Below are 18,675 nucleotides of genomic sequence, written 5' to 3'. Positions count from 1 at the left end.
TAAATTACACTTCAGATTAACTTCATCATGTTTGAACTACAGCATGTTGATATTATTGTTTTATGTGTGTCAAACAAATGTCACGGATGCAAGCATCCGGGTGCTAATGACTGGTTTCAGATTTTGTAACGTTCCTTTTGCAATTTGATTAGTGACGAAGTATATTATACGATAATAAAGCTGTTTTAAATTATAGGTGAGCATGCAATATAAAAATGATTAAGTATTTTTTGAAGCGAAGGAGTAGATTTTAATATATAAAAATAATTAATTGAAAACGTGGTTGCCAGGAAATACATTATAAGCAGTTCCTATCGTTAAATACTTCTACAAAGTAGTACTTGGTTTAGAAGACAGACCTGTTTCTCCATAAACGTGTACTGTATTTTGCTTACGTTCGACAGTCGAATGCTAAGCCTCTTTCAGCGGCCCCTATTCAGAATATGCGGATAAAAAACGAATGTATAAAATGGAGTTTATGCTGCCCTTCGCACTAGACTTTTAAGTACACAATGTAGCGACACAGTGTGATTTCTAATATGAAGTCTTAAGTGTTAGAATGTTAAGTGGGGTTAACTCAGTTGGTCGGGAGGATAAAGAGCGATGCATACGTTTCAATCAACAGACTCATTAAAACATTTGAAGTGTTGAATACTCTTCTTGGGCTTATTTGCTAAATACACCATAACTGTTGCAGCTCTCAGTCACAGTTTGCTATCATTATGCAAAAAGGAAGTTTGATTTTCATTTTGCTTTGCCTGAAAATATGGATGATGGAATCCGCAGTCCCAAGCCTTCTAGAAGATTCAGAAAAAAACGACGTTACTGCTGTACGTCTGCGTCTGGAGGATGAAAAAGAAAAACGTATTCTTCTAAACAATGATGTTGAGATGCTCATGCTGAAAGTAGCTGGATCAGAACGTCAAATGAACCATCTCTTACAGAAAGTAGCCGAATTAGAACGTCAAATGACCCAAGTCATCCAGGGTAAGTTCTCGTTTCTCAGATCATTTAGCTATAAACTAATATTGAAGGGTACAATATTTTGCTCCTGACAGAATAGATATCTATACTGGTGGAGCATGTTGCTATACACTAATTTCTAATGACACGTGTAGTCTGATTCTTTAATTAACCCTCGAGTTCACGGAACAAATACGGAAACTAGTCTGATATATATTTACAAACACTAAAAGGTTTTGACTTAAATGTCGACAATGTCAATCTGGTTAACTTCCCGGTTCTATTATTCGTTAAAATCCTGGACAGATATGATTTCATGTTACACCTCTTTCTAAGGTACAGTTACCAAAACAACCAAGGCAGTAGATCAACTAGCCTTAATAAATTGTCTGTACGATTGACTTTAAACCAACTAAAAGTTAAAAGAAAAAGTATAGAATTCAAATGCCTCTGACAACACACAATTTAAACATTTGCTCGGACTACATTTTCTGTTTTAATAAGTTTGAGACATGCATACATCCGTCATTGTTAAGCGCCATTTTCTTTCATTCTTTCTTTGTCTTACTCTAGACGAAAATGCTCTTAAAAGGCAACAGCTAATATAGACTTGCTATCAGTTTGATTGCTTTTAGGTTCTGGTTGAAACTATATAAGACTAGCTTCATCCATACCAACTATTGGTCTTCTGTGTATTTTCCGACTCAGCATTTTTGATTAGCGAATTTTTTCATATCACGGCGTTTGTAGAGATGAATCAAATTTTCACTGAACAATAAAGTGATTTAGCTTAATTGTTTTTGGTTTTGTGTAAGCTGCATGTCCTTTGTCAGCACATGCTAGGCTATACGTAGCGGTCAGTATATTTGCAGAGAAAGAACCGCGAAACCAAGGAAAGAACCACCGACCCATTGGATGCTACTTCTAGCTTTCCCACATAACCACTTTAGCCAGGACTCAACTCGAACCCACAAATACAAAGAGATGATATCAGTTATCCGCAAAGATATGAGCCTAGGACAGCTCAGCCACCAGAGGCTCTGATTTTGTTTAAGATATGAACATTCAACCAAGCATTTTATTCTGACCATGAGACAAAAGATCTCATCTTTGCAGCATATACACATGAGTTAAATACAGTCAGTGAACTTGACTCTGTGTTAATCGTACGAAATAATCAAAACCAAACCCAGTGTAGTGCCATGTACTAAAAACTATTATGACGTTATTGGTCGATCGTTCCGGCTACTTGGCTTTAAAACGCTTATTTTCGTCAGAAAATGTCACTGGAAAAACAAAATATTACGCATGAGGAAGACCAGTGGTATCTGAAATATTTCCTACTCTATGCTACATTCCAAGATTGATAATGTTATACATTTATTGTGTTTGATTGCTAATGAGAAAGCAAGCATGTTCTGCAATCGAATCATTCTATTGAACTTCCACTTCAGGCTGTCTCTTTTGCAGAAGGATCCATCGATTCATGTAGCTCTCTTTCTCATGGAATTAAAACTAAATAGAATCATTGTCCAACCTCGACCAGTAATGATTAAGTGAAACAGTTTAATTGTCTTAATTATCCGATACAAATTGAACAATTATTGCAACAAGATTTACATGTTTGAGAATTGAAATCAAACTTACTGAAGGAGTGTATCAAGAGATTTGAAGCAAAAGGTACAAGTCTAAATTAAATCTGTAACACACATGTACAATCTACAACATGCCTGAAAGTCTACAAAAATCGAGTTGAAGAAAGCTTCAGACGTTTAGGGAGGTAAGTGTGCATTATTTGTCAATCACTAAAGTTATTTATGACTAATATGCTAAAATCCTTTTGCTGATGAATTATTGGGTACACTATATTTAAAAACAAAGTAGTACACTGAATTTCATTAACATTAGCGCTCAGTATGGTGACTCTAATGAACTGATTAAACTAAAAGCTATGCGTTGCACCAAACTGATACGAAAACTAGAAACGTATACACTGTTACCTATCAAATTTGACTTCTTCCCGTCAGAGAGTCATACTGAGTATTGTTTGTTCTAACTAAAACGCTTGATATTCTCCTCGGAATAGCAGATAGCTTTAATGATAATATTGTGAGCAAAAATCATGAATATATGCAAATAAACCTTGCATAAAAATAGTTCATTTTTAATCTTTAATCAACGAAAATTTTCATTTCATTGATTGTATAGCTTACAAATCAGAGCTCAACAACGACATACATAAACTACAAATCTCTCCACCAAAAGTTACACATTGGATTCTTGTCGCTAGTGATCTCAATAGCAGCATTGGCTATACGAATTGGTTTTGCCCTAGAAATACAAATTTTAAAGGGGCAAATAGAAACTCTAGAATCCCCAAAATAGCTATAAAATAAGTGTAACCAGAGAAGCATAGAGGTTCTAGAATCTCCAAATATGGACATGCACTAGGTTTATACAGAAGCTACAATCAACGCATCAAGTGCTCAAGATATCCTATGTGACGTAAGGTTTCTACTCAGCGTACATTGCTGTTTACCCTGCGATTTAAAAGTAAACATTTTTCATTTATTTCTGGGTTTGTTGGGCGTATAAAGCATGGCCAAATTTACATAATCATCAAACAATGGTTATGTGGGATTCAGCTTGATGTAGGATCATATGAAATTATTATTTTCATGTATTATCTTGTTTTGTACAGCTGTTAACTATAAAACATTTGACACGATTATAGAATAAAAGGGGTTAAGGAATTGCCTATACTTGTCACGATGTTATCTACTAGATATTTTCAGAAACGCCAGAGTGACAGAGAGAAAGAAAAAGAAAGAGTAATTGTTTCTCATGAATGGTGAGACTCTATCGGCTCAGCTCTGGAAATAAATTTGCTCTGATTGTCAATGTCATCTGAAATTGCTCAGTCAGAAAATGTCAGTAGCTCTTTTAATCCCACTACCGTTTATAGGTGGTTCTATTCTTGTTTACACAAAAATGATGGTGAATGATGAGTTTACAATAATTTTACACACAACAGATCATTGCAGAAGATGAGAGGTTACATAGTGATTTTTCACCGAAAAGAGGAAAATGGATGATAGATAGTGATGGGTTAGATACAGATTTTACATAAAAATGCCGTGGAATAGTTAATCTAACCCATAGGAATGGAGTGGAATTTTTAGCTCACACGAGTTTCTTGCCTTGATATATATATATATATATATATATATATATATATATATATATATATATATATATATATATATATATATATAATGCAAGAAACAGTCAGCAAACAGTGCTAAACTAGTATCTAACTTTCCTGAGCACTTTCCTCTGTTAATGAGTCTTTTTTAAAGTCAAATTGAACACTTAGACAAGACAAGCCAATAGAAACACATTTGTGTTTGCAAACCTTAAAATTACTATTTCTACAAGAATGAAAACTTTCAATTTATTATGTTTCAACTAGTTTATTTCAACCACCTGTCATCCTGATCACTGCATTGGGATCATTCTATATAGTCAGGCACATAGGATACGCATAAATTGTTCCGACTATGAAACAGTCTAAAAAAAAGATCTGAAGCGCTATCTAAACATTTGATTTAACGAGGTTATGATAAAGACCTGATTACGGAGGCAGGCAAACGGGATAAACGCACTGAAGTTACTCCTCCCTAACAAACCTTTAGTAGCCTATTCGAGAGAAAACAATCCTCAAGGACATCCCAGTCAGGGTGAAGCTAACGCAGGCTGCTAACTAAGACCGCCCTTTGAAATCTTGACAAAGTGGCGATCAAAAGTGCAAAACGTGTCAAAATATAATAGAGACCAGGATATTGTCGAGCACAGTGACTAGATAAAAACTGAACATACATGGTTCAAACAAAACTTGCACAGCAGAGAATGTAATTTATCTCAACACATGTAAGTTCTGCAGCCTTCAGTATGCCGGAGGAACTGAAAATCTACACAAAATGTTCAACCTTCATAGATCTGATGGATGCCAAAGAAGCTGTACAGAAACCCAATGGCAGAAAAATTCTCCTCCCGTGACCACAGTTTCAATGATACAAAACAATTATTGCAATTGCTCACAACCGCAATTGAGGCAGAAGATACGCCGCCTTGGAACACTGAAACCAAGAGGTCTAAGCCAAGAAGACTAGAAACAGACAGCCATGCAGAAATACAATTATACTGTTTGCATCCGACACATTTTCTTTTAAACAATTTTTTAAAATTTACTTATTAGTCACCAAACGGCCTTTAATTACTAATAATACAATTAAATATCCGGGATATAATTTGAGCTTAAATAAACTGACATAAAATAACAAATGTCATTATGGCTCGTCGATTTCTAGGTTGATATTAAATATTTTCCTTCATCCGCAATAAGTTGAAATACACTAGTTGAAACCTAATAAATTTAGATTCCATTCCGGTAGAAACATGTAAATATTTGTGAACACAATGGTTGTTCTGTTTATTATTTTGTTTTGTCTAAGTTTTTGTAGTTGACTCAGAAAAAGGCTCATTAAGAGTCGAAAAATCTCAGGCTAGTTAGGTACTAATTTTGTGATGTTCGTTGTCAGTTTATTGCATTTATCGTAAACACTCCCTGACACACTTGATCCCTTGCTGGATTCAGTGCACTTGACAGGAGTGTTGTTCGCTATATGAGTTACAGTATATATACGTATAGGTACACAAAAGTATTTAAATTTGAATTACCAGGAACAGAGCACAGTAAGTGATGAAGAAAGATACATTCAAAGGAGACGCGTTATACAGCAGGTTACCATCTACGAACCCTCATGGCACAAGGTAGGGCTTGTGCTACTAGCTGCGGCTTAATGACAGGCAAAAAGCGGACAACATTATTATTGGTGTTGGAGAGCGAGGTAGAGTGATAGAGTGAATCGCTAGAATAGAAGAATTGACCTGACGTCGGAATCAACTCTGACGAGAAAGAACAAGACAGTGTTCCGCATGCCACACATCGCGCTGCCAATTCGTAACCCCGTCACCAAACGGACGACACGACGCCAGATGATACCGCAACCACCACTACCATCACCACGACAACACTGAGGCACACTGTAACCACCGACAGCGAAGTGCAAACTGAGGAAAAATCAGAACCAGATAATGAATCCCATCCCGACTGTGCTCCTGAATAATATTATGTAGTAGAGAAGGCAAGAGAGACTAGGAAGAGAAAGACAACCCGGTCAGAACTTGAACGAATATAAATGGGTCTGGACGATGCTCTGGATTATGCAAAGTAAGGCCAGCCATTTTGTAAACGCGGTAAAGTACATTGCCTAGCGGTCACTGTGAACAAGGGAACCTATACTAACTATAATAGTTGCAATTTTGTGTGCATATAATGCTAACAATGATTGGAAACCATGATTCAATGCACTATAATAGGCCTTGTAGAAATGGCCACACAGCTGACGGATATCCACAACTTGCATCAATTTGCGGAAGAGAAATACCTCGAGTCGAACAACGCAGAAGATTGAGTGACATAAGATTTTCAGAGAAAAACAGTGTCTCCCGCATTAAAAAAGCCGTTTCTAGAGCTCCATCGGTGATAATATGTTTGCCACATAATTTAGAAGCAACACGTGTAAATTTACCAATGATGTTTCGACCATTATCCTTGGCGAACGATATATCCTCGTCACCGGATGCTAGCACTTGAGGTTTTGGAATCCAAACTGTTCTGTGTGGTCTATATGAAATTATCGCTTCGTTTACCGTCAACGATAATAATATTCCAGCATCGAATATGTATCACAGTACCACAATTTGGAGCCAAACTACGGTTATTTTATGCACCGCAGTCCAACGGATGTATCTCTGAACCACCTTTATTAAAATGATGATCAAATTAGACAGGAATTATCACATGGACATATTTCGAAAATGCGAACGACTTAATCGCAGCAGATCAAGTTAAGTCAAAATCCACCGGTAACAATCCATTTATTGCAACTCGATCATTTCATATGTTTTTTGACCAAATATTTTAAAGTCACTTTGACATACATCTGCTTCAAGATATGATCCTGGTTACCTTCAAACCGTGTCGATCGAGATGACATCGTTTTAATTACATTTAGTATTCCATAATCATCCATGTTCACATTCGATTTCGATATAACTGCGTAGCATATATTTGAAAAATGCTACACGTGTTAGTTTCCATAATTATTTCCTCTGAGCAAAATGAGCAACAATAGATGAAATAGTTAAACAATTATTCAAAAATTGCTCAATCTCACTCCTGTCATCGGCGTATTTCAATGAGACTTTGGTTATCCGCGAATGGTGAGATTCTGCACGATACAGATTGCCAAACGGCAGCACGATTTGATCAAATGTAATATCTTCTTCACTCTCAAACAACTTCATGGACACACGGTGGCGCTTACTTACATCATGAATATGCTCAAATATATCACCATGATAATATCCAACCCGTTTTTGTTTTTGAAAGTATTGTTACCGTCCAGGCCCATGCATGAGAGTTATGGTTAAATATTAATATTGGAGACCCATTTAATTTATACTTTGCTGTGTATAAAACCTCTCCGGTTAATGTTCATACTTCTATTGGAAATCTTAATTTCGTTTCTAATTCAATTATCGAGGCTCCACTTGATCTGACTTTGAACTTCCGCAAGTTTAATTTTTCATCTGTGACACCCTTTAATCGTAACGCGTTCACTGACTCGTTGGGAGACACAATTTAGGATACAACTAGTCCTCATCGGTCGAAGATCATCACTGTCAGGTTCTTCATTGAGTCTATATATCAAAACACACAACTGCGGTCACAGGATATGCACTCTCGTAGTATGGTTTGTCAATACCGCTCAAACTTCCTGTTCTAGAATTAATATCTAACGAGGCAATGTCCTTGCGGTGTTGTACTTTGACTGGATCTAGTTAATCAAGGTTAATCCATTTTATGTCAACATTACTAGCGTCACCAACAGTACAACTGACAACAACGAACATTTTATTCTAAAAAGGTATATTTAGGTGGATCCGGCATCGTCAAGATAATTAATAATCGTCGGTGTTTGCAGGACGTTCATCATATCATCAATCTCGTGACTAGCATCAGAAATATCGTCCTGTCTAATTCTCAATGTTGACCAAACAAGCGTTGCTGCGTCGTCGATAAACTCATTCTTGGCTTCACGGATACGATTGCGTAATTGCAAATTTGGTGGTAGGTGGCGTTTTTTCTTTTCTGTTAAGCTGTCAAATCGAAACTAGCTTGAGAAGGCTTGATCGCAGATAATCTTGTAAACTCCTTCATTATATATTTTACGTCAAATGTATCTTATAATTAAACCATCAACGTAGACTAGTATATACTAACTTCACGAGCAAACTTTATTTGCAAATGGATGATGATTTAATCTACAACACCGTGTAAACCAGCTTGTATATTAGATTTATGTGGATATTTGCTTGAATCTCCTGTAAAAGACGCTGAAGACTACCTGGCTAGAATTTCTGTGTAAAACAACTCACGTATTGGTTTAGTAATATAAAAGTTTACTTTAGGCAAACGCTATACAAATAGAGCAAGAATTCAGATCACAACATATCATTAAGAATTAGGAAGCAAAGAGTACTGTTATGATTAGAAATCGTCAAATAAAAAATATTCCTTACTAATACCGGTTATCTTATATTCACTGCTAAAACGCAGGGCTTTCCGATTTTTTTTTATCTCTACCACATATTTATTTCAATGGCTATGTTATCAATCAAATTGATGAAAATTATCGGAAAGCTTTACCCGATATTCGTCAATGAAGTTTCTCAACGATGGTTGCCTTGAAAGTACCTGTTCAAGTCTTTATGAATTTACCAAATTTAGATCTTGTAATTTTATTCATCAGCGTGGTGGTTGAAACAATCTTTATTATGCTTACAGCTTGATTTAACACAATATACACGGTTACCGAAAGAAAAAACAAATTGTCTGTTGAATGACGCCATATATATGTGGTAAACATCCTAAATTTCTCAGCGCTGAATATGGACAGCCTGTACACGCCAGTGACTTCTGCGGTATGTATGCGAGTGTTGTTTTTATGTGACCATATATTGCTGATCCTGATGCGACTGTGTATACCACGCGGATCACACGAGTCTTGTGTGGAATGCTGAGCATCCCAATACTTGAATCGATCGCTCTGATTGTTTCAACAATGTCAGGTATTTCACTGTTTATATATGCGGGTTTATTTTCAGCATCTTCAATATCTTGTTGAACTATTACTATGATAGAATACTCGGATAATACCGAGTCGTTTATTAATCGTTTCAATGTTTGTCATAGGTGGTCTAATCACGCTGCGTTTTTTATTTCAGCTAGTCTCACGTCAAAAACCATCGCACTTCCAAAGAAATCATCGGCAATTTCGCCATGTTTCTGAAAGTTTTGCTACGATTTGTGAACATGTTCACATAAACGTCATTCTCAGCGCAGAAAGGTGCAATATTGTCACTGACGACGGTATCTGTATCGCCCACATATTGTACCACCAGTGGATCGTACACGATGATATACACCTTTTTTAATTCTATTTATGATAGTTGCGATTGGTTCATTTGAATCTCTGTTCGCCCGCTGTCAGTAGATAATGGACTGTTATCCGTTTAGAACCAATAACTCTATGGATAATATCATTCCACTTAATATTTCTCGTCCCTAACCTGCCTTATCGATCCTGAAAAATAACAATTTCATCCCGTACAACTCCAGCGAGATCAACTTTAGTTGCATATGCTGATAAATCAATGTCTTCTCATTTTTTGTTTCGTTTCTTTGATAGAGTATCTTCCGTAAATATCAACCATTACATGACGTGCTTTGCACTCTGAGCGGTTATTTACAAAGACAGTTATGCCTGGGTCCCTAGCGACCTCGCACTCATGTACGCGTGTAAGATAATGAGGTGGATTTGATCTCGATAAAGCATTGAGTACAGCAAGCCATTCAGAACCACATATAGGTGGATCTGTTAAAACGGTTATGGTAATACTGAATACCAGAGTGGGTTGGCTTGAATTCTACCAGTATACTCGATAAATTATATCGGCGGTGATAGACCATATTAATTAAAAACAATAGTACCACAAGCAACCACAGCATATGCAACCCAGCGAGTACCTGGGCCAGAATGACCATCGATATTAATAATACCTGTCTTCTGACTATGTTGTCGGTCTGGTAATTGATTGCGCATAAAAACGCCTATAAATTGTTTAACGACAAGCAGCATCAAGTAAAGCAAAATTGGACATGGGGATTTTAAGAAGCGAGCACCTGGTAGTAGCAGACCTGGACCGTACCACGTTGAAGTTCCTGTAAGTGTAGACACCTTACACTTGTAGAATGCCCCCGGGTTCTTTTTTTGAGGTCTTTAATTCGTGTCTTGTAGCTTTGTTCAATGTCATACCGGCGGCTGTTTCAACAGCACCGAGTGCAGCTGATTTTACAACAGCTGGAGTCCCAGCAGCTTTTAACGTTGGTATAGCTGCAAGAAGTTGAAATATACCACCTGTTTTAGCTATGTCCTTCATAGCAGCCGCTTAAAGAACAATTCGCACGCCGGTTGTGGATTTTTTGGCGTCAATGAAATGTTTGAGTTGACGTTCTGTCGGTGTTAGCTTATTTGGACCTTTTAATGACGTTGATTCAAGTGATAATTTTATTCGAGAATTTTTTTTTTCCTGCTGATTGTAGATTTTTCATCTTACTAGAAATCAGAGTAACATGGACGTGGCGATATTACATTATAATATAGCGAATCTTGGCATATACTGTGTTTTCCCCGGGCGCATCAATGACTCTTATTCGTCCAACTTCTTCAAACAGAATTATTTTGTCTTACAATATAACTGCGATTGTTCTGTAACCACAAGCTGGCAATGCACTACTTACACGAGCTAGGGAATGTATGTCAACGACATATTGTCTAAACAAATCTCGATGTCCCAGCGAAAAGTGTTATATCAGGTACAATGACGTAAAATCCAACCAAGATATTTACATACCAGAATAATCATTCTGACAACGCCCCATGAATGTCATTAACCGAAGATATGCACGTACAAAGTGGTTGTTCTTGAAATGTATGCTCATTTATTCGCAATTAAACCTCAGCAATATCATTGTTGGCATCCACGGAGAAAGTTTTCTCAATATCACTGCATCAGGATCACCAACATGTCGCCATTTTGCATTGTTGCTGCAATCTTTTCTTACAAACACAACTATGTGCTTTAAGATAACCTTTCTAAGATTTCTACAGAACCCGAAGATGTGTGACACTGGAAGTGCACATGAAAATATTACACGTCCACCTTTCAGCTTTGATCAACTTTCAGCGAATCTTACTTTGAATTCTGGATTAACACCATCACCGTGAAACACCGGCACCACATTGGCGTAAGGGTTTTCGACATTGTGTCTAAGTCTTCTTATATTATACTGCCTGTTGTCAGGGTAGTCAGTAGTGTCCTTTGCAAACATTATTGACGGACCAGCTGATCTTGAATAACCATTAGAAAATCTTGCCAGTGCCGATATCGTCGTGGCAACGTCAACGTTTTCCGGGATTGAGTCAATGTTTATTCCGTCGATATTATACGTGGCATCTTGAACAACGCTATGATGCCATTGTTAACAAAAACAAATCTAACATCAGTTCCATATTCAGTATCATCTGTTTTTAAATTTCACCTTCGATTTCAATGAAATATTAACTTATATCCTGAACTTGTAATTCGATTCGCACAAGTGCGTCAGGTACACGTGCAACATACGAATAAGGCTGATAATCACGCACCGATTTCACTTTGAGAACGTGTGAGTCCATGGCAAATGCGGAATCTGATATAAGCTTGATCATTTTATTATTAACATGACTACGATGGATCAGACCACATCCCTCTATGAGACTTGCGGTTATATTTTCTCTCTATCTGTAGCTAGTTGTTTTGTAAGTTGTACACCAGATAAATCAGCTAGTCTTTCCTTTGCAGCTTTATTTATTATTTTACTGACATTTGCTGGCATCACTTCGGTGCTGTGTAGTTTTACTGGCTGCACTCGGACTGCCGATTGTCTGCATATCAATCGTGATAATTGTTGTCGGATAGCTGATAATGGTTTACCGGCTACATAGCCGACGGTGCTGATAGCTTTGGCAACAGCAACATCAATGGCTTTCATTCCTAGCTGCTTTGCAATCAGAATCGCTTCGAGGGCTGCAGTTCTAAATAGACCTGAGCAACATCGTCGAGTCTATCTCCGTAGATAACTTTATATGTCCACGTTGAGCATTGTGTATGATCATGCTATTTTCTTTCCACGGATCTAATTGCATACCTAGACACTATAGCAATCGTCAGTAATTTCAACATGTGTGCGGTAAACATTAACGGCCATTACACCACCTATATATAATCACAAATAACAAAATGACTAGTAGATCAACATCAGAAAGGATTCTGCTTGGGCATGTGGTGTTAAGATCAATTTATAGGGTTTGCAAGACCCTTCCCAGATTGTTTTCTCTTGTTTCAGATCTAAATCTACCTCTTAATGTTCATATCCTTTCTGCTCTTGTTTTTCAAGTTGCAGCTTTATTTCTTTTTGTTTGTGTTCATCTGCTTTTCTTAAATGTTCAATATACTCATATAGTGTCTGATTAAAAAGTTTTAACTTTTCATCGTTACCTGTATTTGCGCCAATTAACACGACATTGTATACTTTCAACATATTCAGGTTTCATATATTGGTCTTGTTTTTCAAGCCCAAATGTAGCAATATGAATTAGTTGGTCTGATTTATTGATAACTGCAATACCTTCCTCGGTACATTTATATATCATATCAACTTTGACTTGAGGTGGCTTATCTTCTGTTTATGGTTCAGATATACGATAGTTAATTGTGTCGATCTCATCAGGAGCTTGGCCAATACACCCAGATAAGTGTGGGTGAGAATAAGATATTTCTCTAAGAATCATTTTCTGTGTTTTTATATCTACGTGATGTTACTCCATTTGCTTTTGTGGTTTTTTGCAACGATGGAAGAAGACCTTTAGTAGTCTCTGCAGCTGGCCTAAATAATTCTTCCGTATCTTCTGCAAATTCCACTCGACGCTATTTAAGTTGTTGCTTGACGCCATCGCGGACCGGTATATAATTCTTAACTGCCTCTAGTCGTTGTCGATGTAGATTAGCTGTACGATATTCCATAGTCAGTGCAAAATCGGTAATTATTATTGAAATAACGAAGATTTAATGACAGTCCCTGCTCACCGGAGCCACATTATTTTTTAAATTTCAGTATGGAAAAGTAATTGAATCTAATATTTGCAGCCAACGAGTACCCCCCTTCCCCAGTCATTCGCGTTGATAGTCGAATTCGCCACACTCGAGAGCAGAGTCAGGAAGCTTCTATCAAGAAAACGACGGAAACGTTAAGTTGTAAAATAAACGCTTCGTACTTTTGTCGGATTCCTCTTCACTTGATAAAAGTAATAGGATGCTACAATGAAGAAAAAGGTGGAAGCGTTAATTTGCAAAATGGACGCTTCGTACCTTTGTCGGATTCGCCCCCACCCCCTAATCTCCTCTTGCAAACGGTACAAGAGCCAACTATCAGGTTTCTTTGAATACAAAAGATGTCTAATACATGCATTATATACCAGTATTATAAAAACAAAATATTGCAAACAAAGCGTTTTCCGGCATTAAACATTTAGGAATAAGACGGATTGTATGGGCAAAATGCAAAACAAAATAGGTTTTCTGACATTACTTTTCTGATGCTATTTTGATTTGGAGTTATAAACATAAGTTTGTCGCCTGTGATATTTATAGTTTAACACAGCCTCACATGGGTAGACCAAACGAGGTAAAATATTTTGCGTCTCTTCTGTCCGGTTTGTTTACACTGGCGACCAAGTGTGTTCTAGACCAGTCAAATTAATCTTCTAAATTCCTCTCATGTGAAATATTTATATATCTTGTAGCTCTTACTTGACGGCATAGCTACCCAACATATTGCTGCCATCGCGCTTTCATGATTTTCACATTAAGGCTCGCCAAAAACTTTTCCCAGGAGCACAGGCAAGTCTATTTCTGCAGCTCCTGCTACAAGCAGAGACAAAAATTATAATATCACACCCTGTGCTAAACAAAATGCATGATAGCCGGATCAAACATGATACCTTTCCCTGTTGATCTTTGTTTTCTCACTCTGCCATGCAGGCATTTTTCTCAATTTATGTTTGCCATCGCCATCTGACAGCTGATGTACTCAAGGTTGTATTGATAACAGATTATCTCTCTCTCTCTCTCTCTCTCTCTCTCTCTCTCTCTCTCTCTCTCTCTCTCTCTCTCTCTCTCTCTCTCTCTCTCTCTCTCTCTCTCTCTCTCTCTCTCTCTCTCTGATAGTGTACCCGACGTCGCCTATATACCAAGCGATCCAAGTGTAGACACTGGTTTTCCTCCATGCTACAAGCAAAAGCACCTCCCTTACTAGAGATCTGTTTTGCAGAAGACGTTTAAATTAAGTCTTTGCTAGTGATTCTGGCCAAGTCAAATTTAACCTGCTGTTTTTCCATTAGTGTCAAAAAGGTGCTGTCCTTGTTGTTGTTGGCTGCTCCCAAGCTTTTTTGACATACCTGATTTATATTTTGTACCGTCTCAATTGATTGTTGTTGCGCTGGTGTCTGAATAGCACATACTGAGATTTAAGGCATTATATGACAGCTGTAGCTTTGAATGATTTTAGTGAATTTAGTGTTTGACGACCAGACTCATCTCTCCACTTAGATCAAACAAATATCAGAAATCTTCGTTCTGCACCTATAGCTGATGCATACAAGTTTGCTGCAAGTGGTCCACTTGATATAGTTGATTTCTTGTCTGGACGTCATGACTTTGATGAACCTCCAGTACTTAAAATAAGCGTGTGAATACGTTTTATTTAGAGGAGCAAACTTCCGCTCGATTTCGCACTCGGCATGTTATATGTTGTTGACTCTGACATGCAATACTAAATAAAACCATAGTTGTAAAATATATTGGTGCTTGTCTCCTGGGTTTCATCTCTTGATGCAAATTGAAACGTAACGAGAACCTATATTTGCAATTCGCTACTAGGCAGAGTGGCTATTCTTCATGTTGCTGACATCTGAGCCTTATGCTATTACACACACGCATCTGCTGAAAATAAAGTTTCTTTCTTACTCGAGACAAGATGTTCTCTAATTCATTTGCGTGATAACTTGAGGGAAGTATCGATGATATCCAGATACTTATACTAACAAAGTGTATGTCGTCCATGTTCATTGCGCCGTTCTGTTATCAGGTGGTCGCTCAATTGTTTTACCTTTAGCCTTGTTCTCGATACGTTCCCATTGCGTGAGACATGCCTGAAGATGTTCCGATGAGAGTACCAGTCAGTGAGGGTACATTTCATACCGTTCTTACCGGAATTATGTTTGCGAAAGGATTTGTATGTTACTATTGTCTATTATATTTTGTAATTTTTCTAATTGCATTGTTGTTGCTTTTGTTATTTAAATTTGTAAACGCTACATATAATTGATATGGCAATGTTCCAATCATTGTAGGCCGACAATGCCCATCCAACTATACATGGCATATGCCATTGAATCTATGTTTCCGATTGTCCCAAGAAAAACAGACATGGGGTAATGCGAAAGTAATCTGTGAGTCAGAAGGAGGCCACCTTGCCAAGGTCAACGACACACCCATTTTTGTGTATCTGAAGGAACAGATAAAGAAAGGTCCAAACAGTAAGTCGTTCACTTATTTGTTTTTAAAAAAAGTATTTTCATACATTCTTGATTTAGTCCTGATCTAAAGAAATACATTGGTGTAATACGGTCTTCACAACAATCGTCGGAAATGCTGTAATCGCATCGTTAGTTTATCTCCAGGGTACCATAATGTACTTGAAAATAAATTCACATCATTGTTTGATTGACTTAGTTTATACATTTGGTATGTTGTGGTCATGTGTGCTTATTTCAAGGCTTGCAAACTATATAAAGTCTTTAAGTAGTTGGATAAATTTCATTTGAGTTGAGGTCTTCTGCGCAATGCTTTATACATGTATATGAAACAAACGTTCAACTTGTCCATCAAAAGTTCTCAGTAAAGTAATCTAGGCCCGATGCATACTCCCACATGTCGTAAGAGGTCACTAGTGGAAGCATGAACTAAGGTGGCTAGGTGGTTATCGCTCAGAACCTGTGACCTAAAGACTGCGGGATCGAACGCTACCATTGGATAAGCCTTGATCAGCTGCTTTGGTGCATTCATCGCCAATTTACTAAGATTGCTTAGGCATTAAATAACATATTTGTATTTGATGTTCTGTAAAATAAAAACTCAGATCAATAAGTTAAATTTGAATCTAATGCAAATCTCATTGTCATAAACAATGCATTTTTGGAGGTAGTTTTAAATAAGATATGTGTGTTGGAATGTTTTATCAAAATCAAATCGAAGAAAACATTTCAACCCTCAAGCAAAAAGACTTTTTTTGTATAATTTGTCATTAAAATCTGTTCTTCATAAGGTTTTCTTTAAAATAATTGAATTGTTAAAGATTTGTTATTCTTTTGATCACGTATTTCATTATTTGACAAATTGAATTTTACAATGATACATTAGTTCTCATTTCAAGGTTTGGAAGATTTAAAAATCATACAACTAATCACATACAATTACATTTTACATAAGCACTCATGTAGGAGCCACTACGTACTTTGTGCGTGGATGATGACTTGTAACTTATTATTGATGTGTTAATGATTAATACAAAAGTAGGTAGTTCCATAGATCTTCATGACTCTAACTCATGAACATGATAAAAAAGGATCTTTCCTTTCTGAGGCATGCTAGAGGTAAAGTACGAAATCTTGAAGAGAAACTCATATTTCAAATATTATTTCATTTACAGATTGATATATACAACACTTTGTGTCAGTCTATTAAAAAATGCTGTATTCAAGGACGTAACCTGCTAACTTGTATTTAACTTACTTTTAATGGTCAGATGTGATGAAATTATGGATTTCTCTTTTCTCAATTAACACTAAATCATCATGAATGATGATCCTTATTGATTTCATTATCTTTTTGCCTCGTAAAAAATATAAACTCAAAAGTATTCGATGCATGTGATTCATATTTTAAAAAAATGTAAAAAACAGATTTAAAAAAATGTAAAAAACAGATTTAAAATATTGTAAGAAAATTGTTAAAACTGTTTTGTTTAATATTTCAGTACCTAGGGTTTCATATACCTCTATCGGTGGAAATGACATAGAGGAAGAAGGCATCTGGAGATGGGCTGATGGTGAGCTCATTGACACGAAAAGTCCTATTTGGTACCCTGAGGTACAGGGCGGAAGAAATGAGAATTGTCTGATCATGAACTCAGAGGTGGATTATCGTATGTTGGATACTAGCTGCTTCTTAATGCATTATTACCTTTGCCAAATCGGATAGAATAATTGGTTCTCACGATGAGGGTACAACCTTTTGCAAAACTTCAGTTCTCTTTCTATTAAGCGATGTGGGGCAGTCCATTTTAAGTGAAAGATATATTTCATTTATAAACTGCTAAAGACTATATGCTTTTTAATGTACCGTCACAATAAATGCACTCATTGAAAATTCAGTGCAATGGGCATGTGTCTATATGAATGTTCATATGTCTTCTTTCAGTCCGTTACTTAGTTTCAAGTCCTTCCGTTTGCAGGTCACGTTTTCATCCATGAATTCAGAGGCGGATTATCGTATGTTGGATACTGGCTGCTTCATAATGCATTATTACCTTTGCCAAATCGGATAGAACAATTGGTTCTCACGATGAGGTTACAACCTTTTACAAAACTTCAGTTCTCTTTCTATTGAACGTTGTGGGCCAGTCCATTTTAAGTTAAAGATAGGTTTCATTTATAATCAGTTAAAATATATGCTTTTTAATGTAATGTGACAATAAATGTACTCATTGAAAATTCAATGCAATGGCCATGGTTCTCTATGAATGTTTATATGTCTTCTATCAGTCCGTTACTTAGTTTCTAGTCCTTCCGTTTGCACGTCACGTTTTCATCCACTTGTCACTTGGACAGTGTGTCCAGAAACAAATTCAATGGGAATTTATCATAACGATTCTAGACTGATTAACTAACGACAGACAGTGGTAAATGAACACATTTGTCCCCAAAGTTTCAGTTATCACAACAATATGACAGAACCAAATTTTCCAACGTTTGATGACATTTTTCTAATGCCCCTCATATTTTAATGGGATGGGCAGAAAACTTGAATTGCTGAATTGCTACTTCATGCATAACTTGCTGGCCAATACCGGACATACAATGTGACCCTTGATCATATTAGATACAGTTGGGTAGACCAAAATGAGCAACAAAAACTTATCAAAGCTTTTACAATATTCCTCGAAAGAACATCCTCTGGAAAACTTGTAGACGTACGCATTATATACAACACGTATTTTTGTCCTGGCTTAGTTATATGTAAAGGACTGAGACAGTCTACAATTATTCTTCTAAATGATTCGCCAAATGAAGGAATATGTTG

General features: G+C 36.7%; 1 protein-coding gene across 1 annotated transcript; it reads left to right on the top strand.

Moving 5' to 3' along the window:
* Positions 1–527: 527 nt before the first annotated feature.
* Positions 528–18,091, top strand: LOC149788793 (snaclec CHH-B subunit beta-like). Its single transcript, XM_089974913.1, has 3 exons — positions 528–987; positions 15,666–15,851; positions 17,351–18,091. The coding sequence occupies exons 1-3, from the start codon at positions 723–725 to the stop codon at positions 17,572–17,574; spliced, it is 675 nt and encodes a 224-aa protein (XP_089831039.1). The 5' UTR covers positions 528–722; the 3' UTR covers positions 17,575–18,091.
* Positions 18,092–18,675: the final 584 nt, after the last annotated feature.

The sequence above is a fragment of the Sinohyriopsis cumingii genome, chromosome 11, assembly GCF_028554795.1.
Source record: "Sinohyriopsis cumingii isolate HCF-2022 chromosome 11, ASM2855479v2, whole genome shotgun sequence".
NCBI classification, from domain to species: domain Eukaryota; kingdom Metazoa; phylum Mollusca; class Bivalvia; order Unionida; family Unionidae; genus Sinohyriopsis; species Sinohyriopsis cumingii.
The sequence above is the reverse complement of the archived record's forward strand: the minus strand, read 5'-3'. Positions and strand labels throughout refer to the sequence as shown.

Coding starts and splice junctions, on each gene's coding strand:
- LOC149788793 (XM_089974913.1), top strand. CDS start 723: ATGCAAAAAGGAAGTTTGATTTTCATTTTGCTTTGCCTGAAAATATGG. Junction 988..15,665: donor AATGACCCAAGTCATCCAGG/GTAAGTTCTCGT, acceptor CAATCATTGTAG/GCCGACAATGCCCATCCAAC. Junction 15,852..17,350: donor GATAAAGAAAGGTCCAAACA/GTAAGTCGTTCA, acceptor TTAATATTTCAG/TACCTAGGGTTTCATATACC.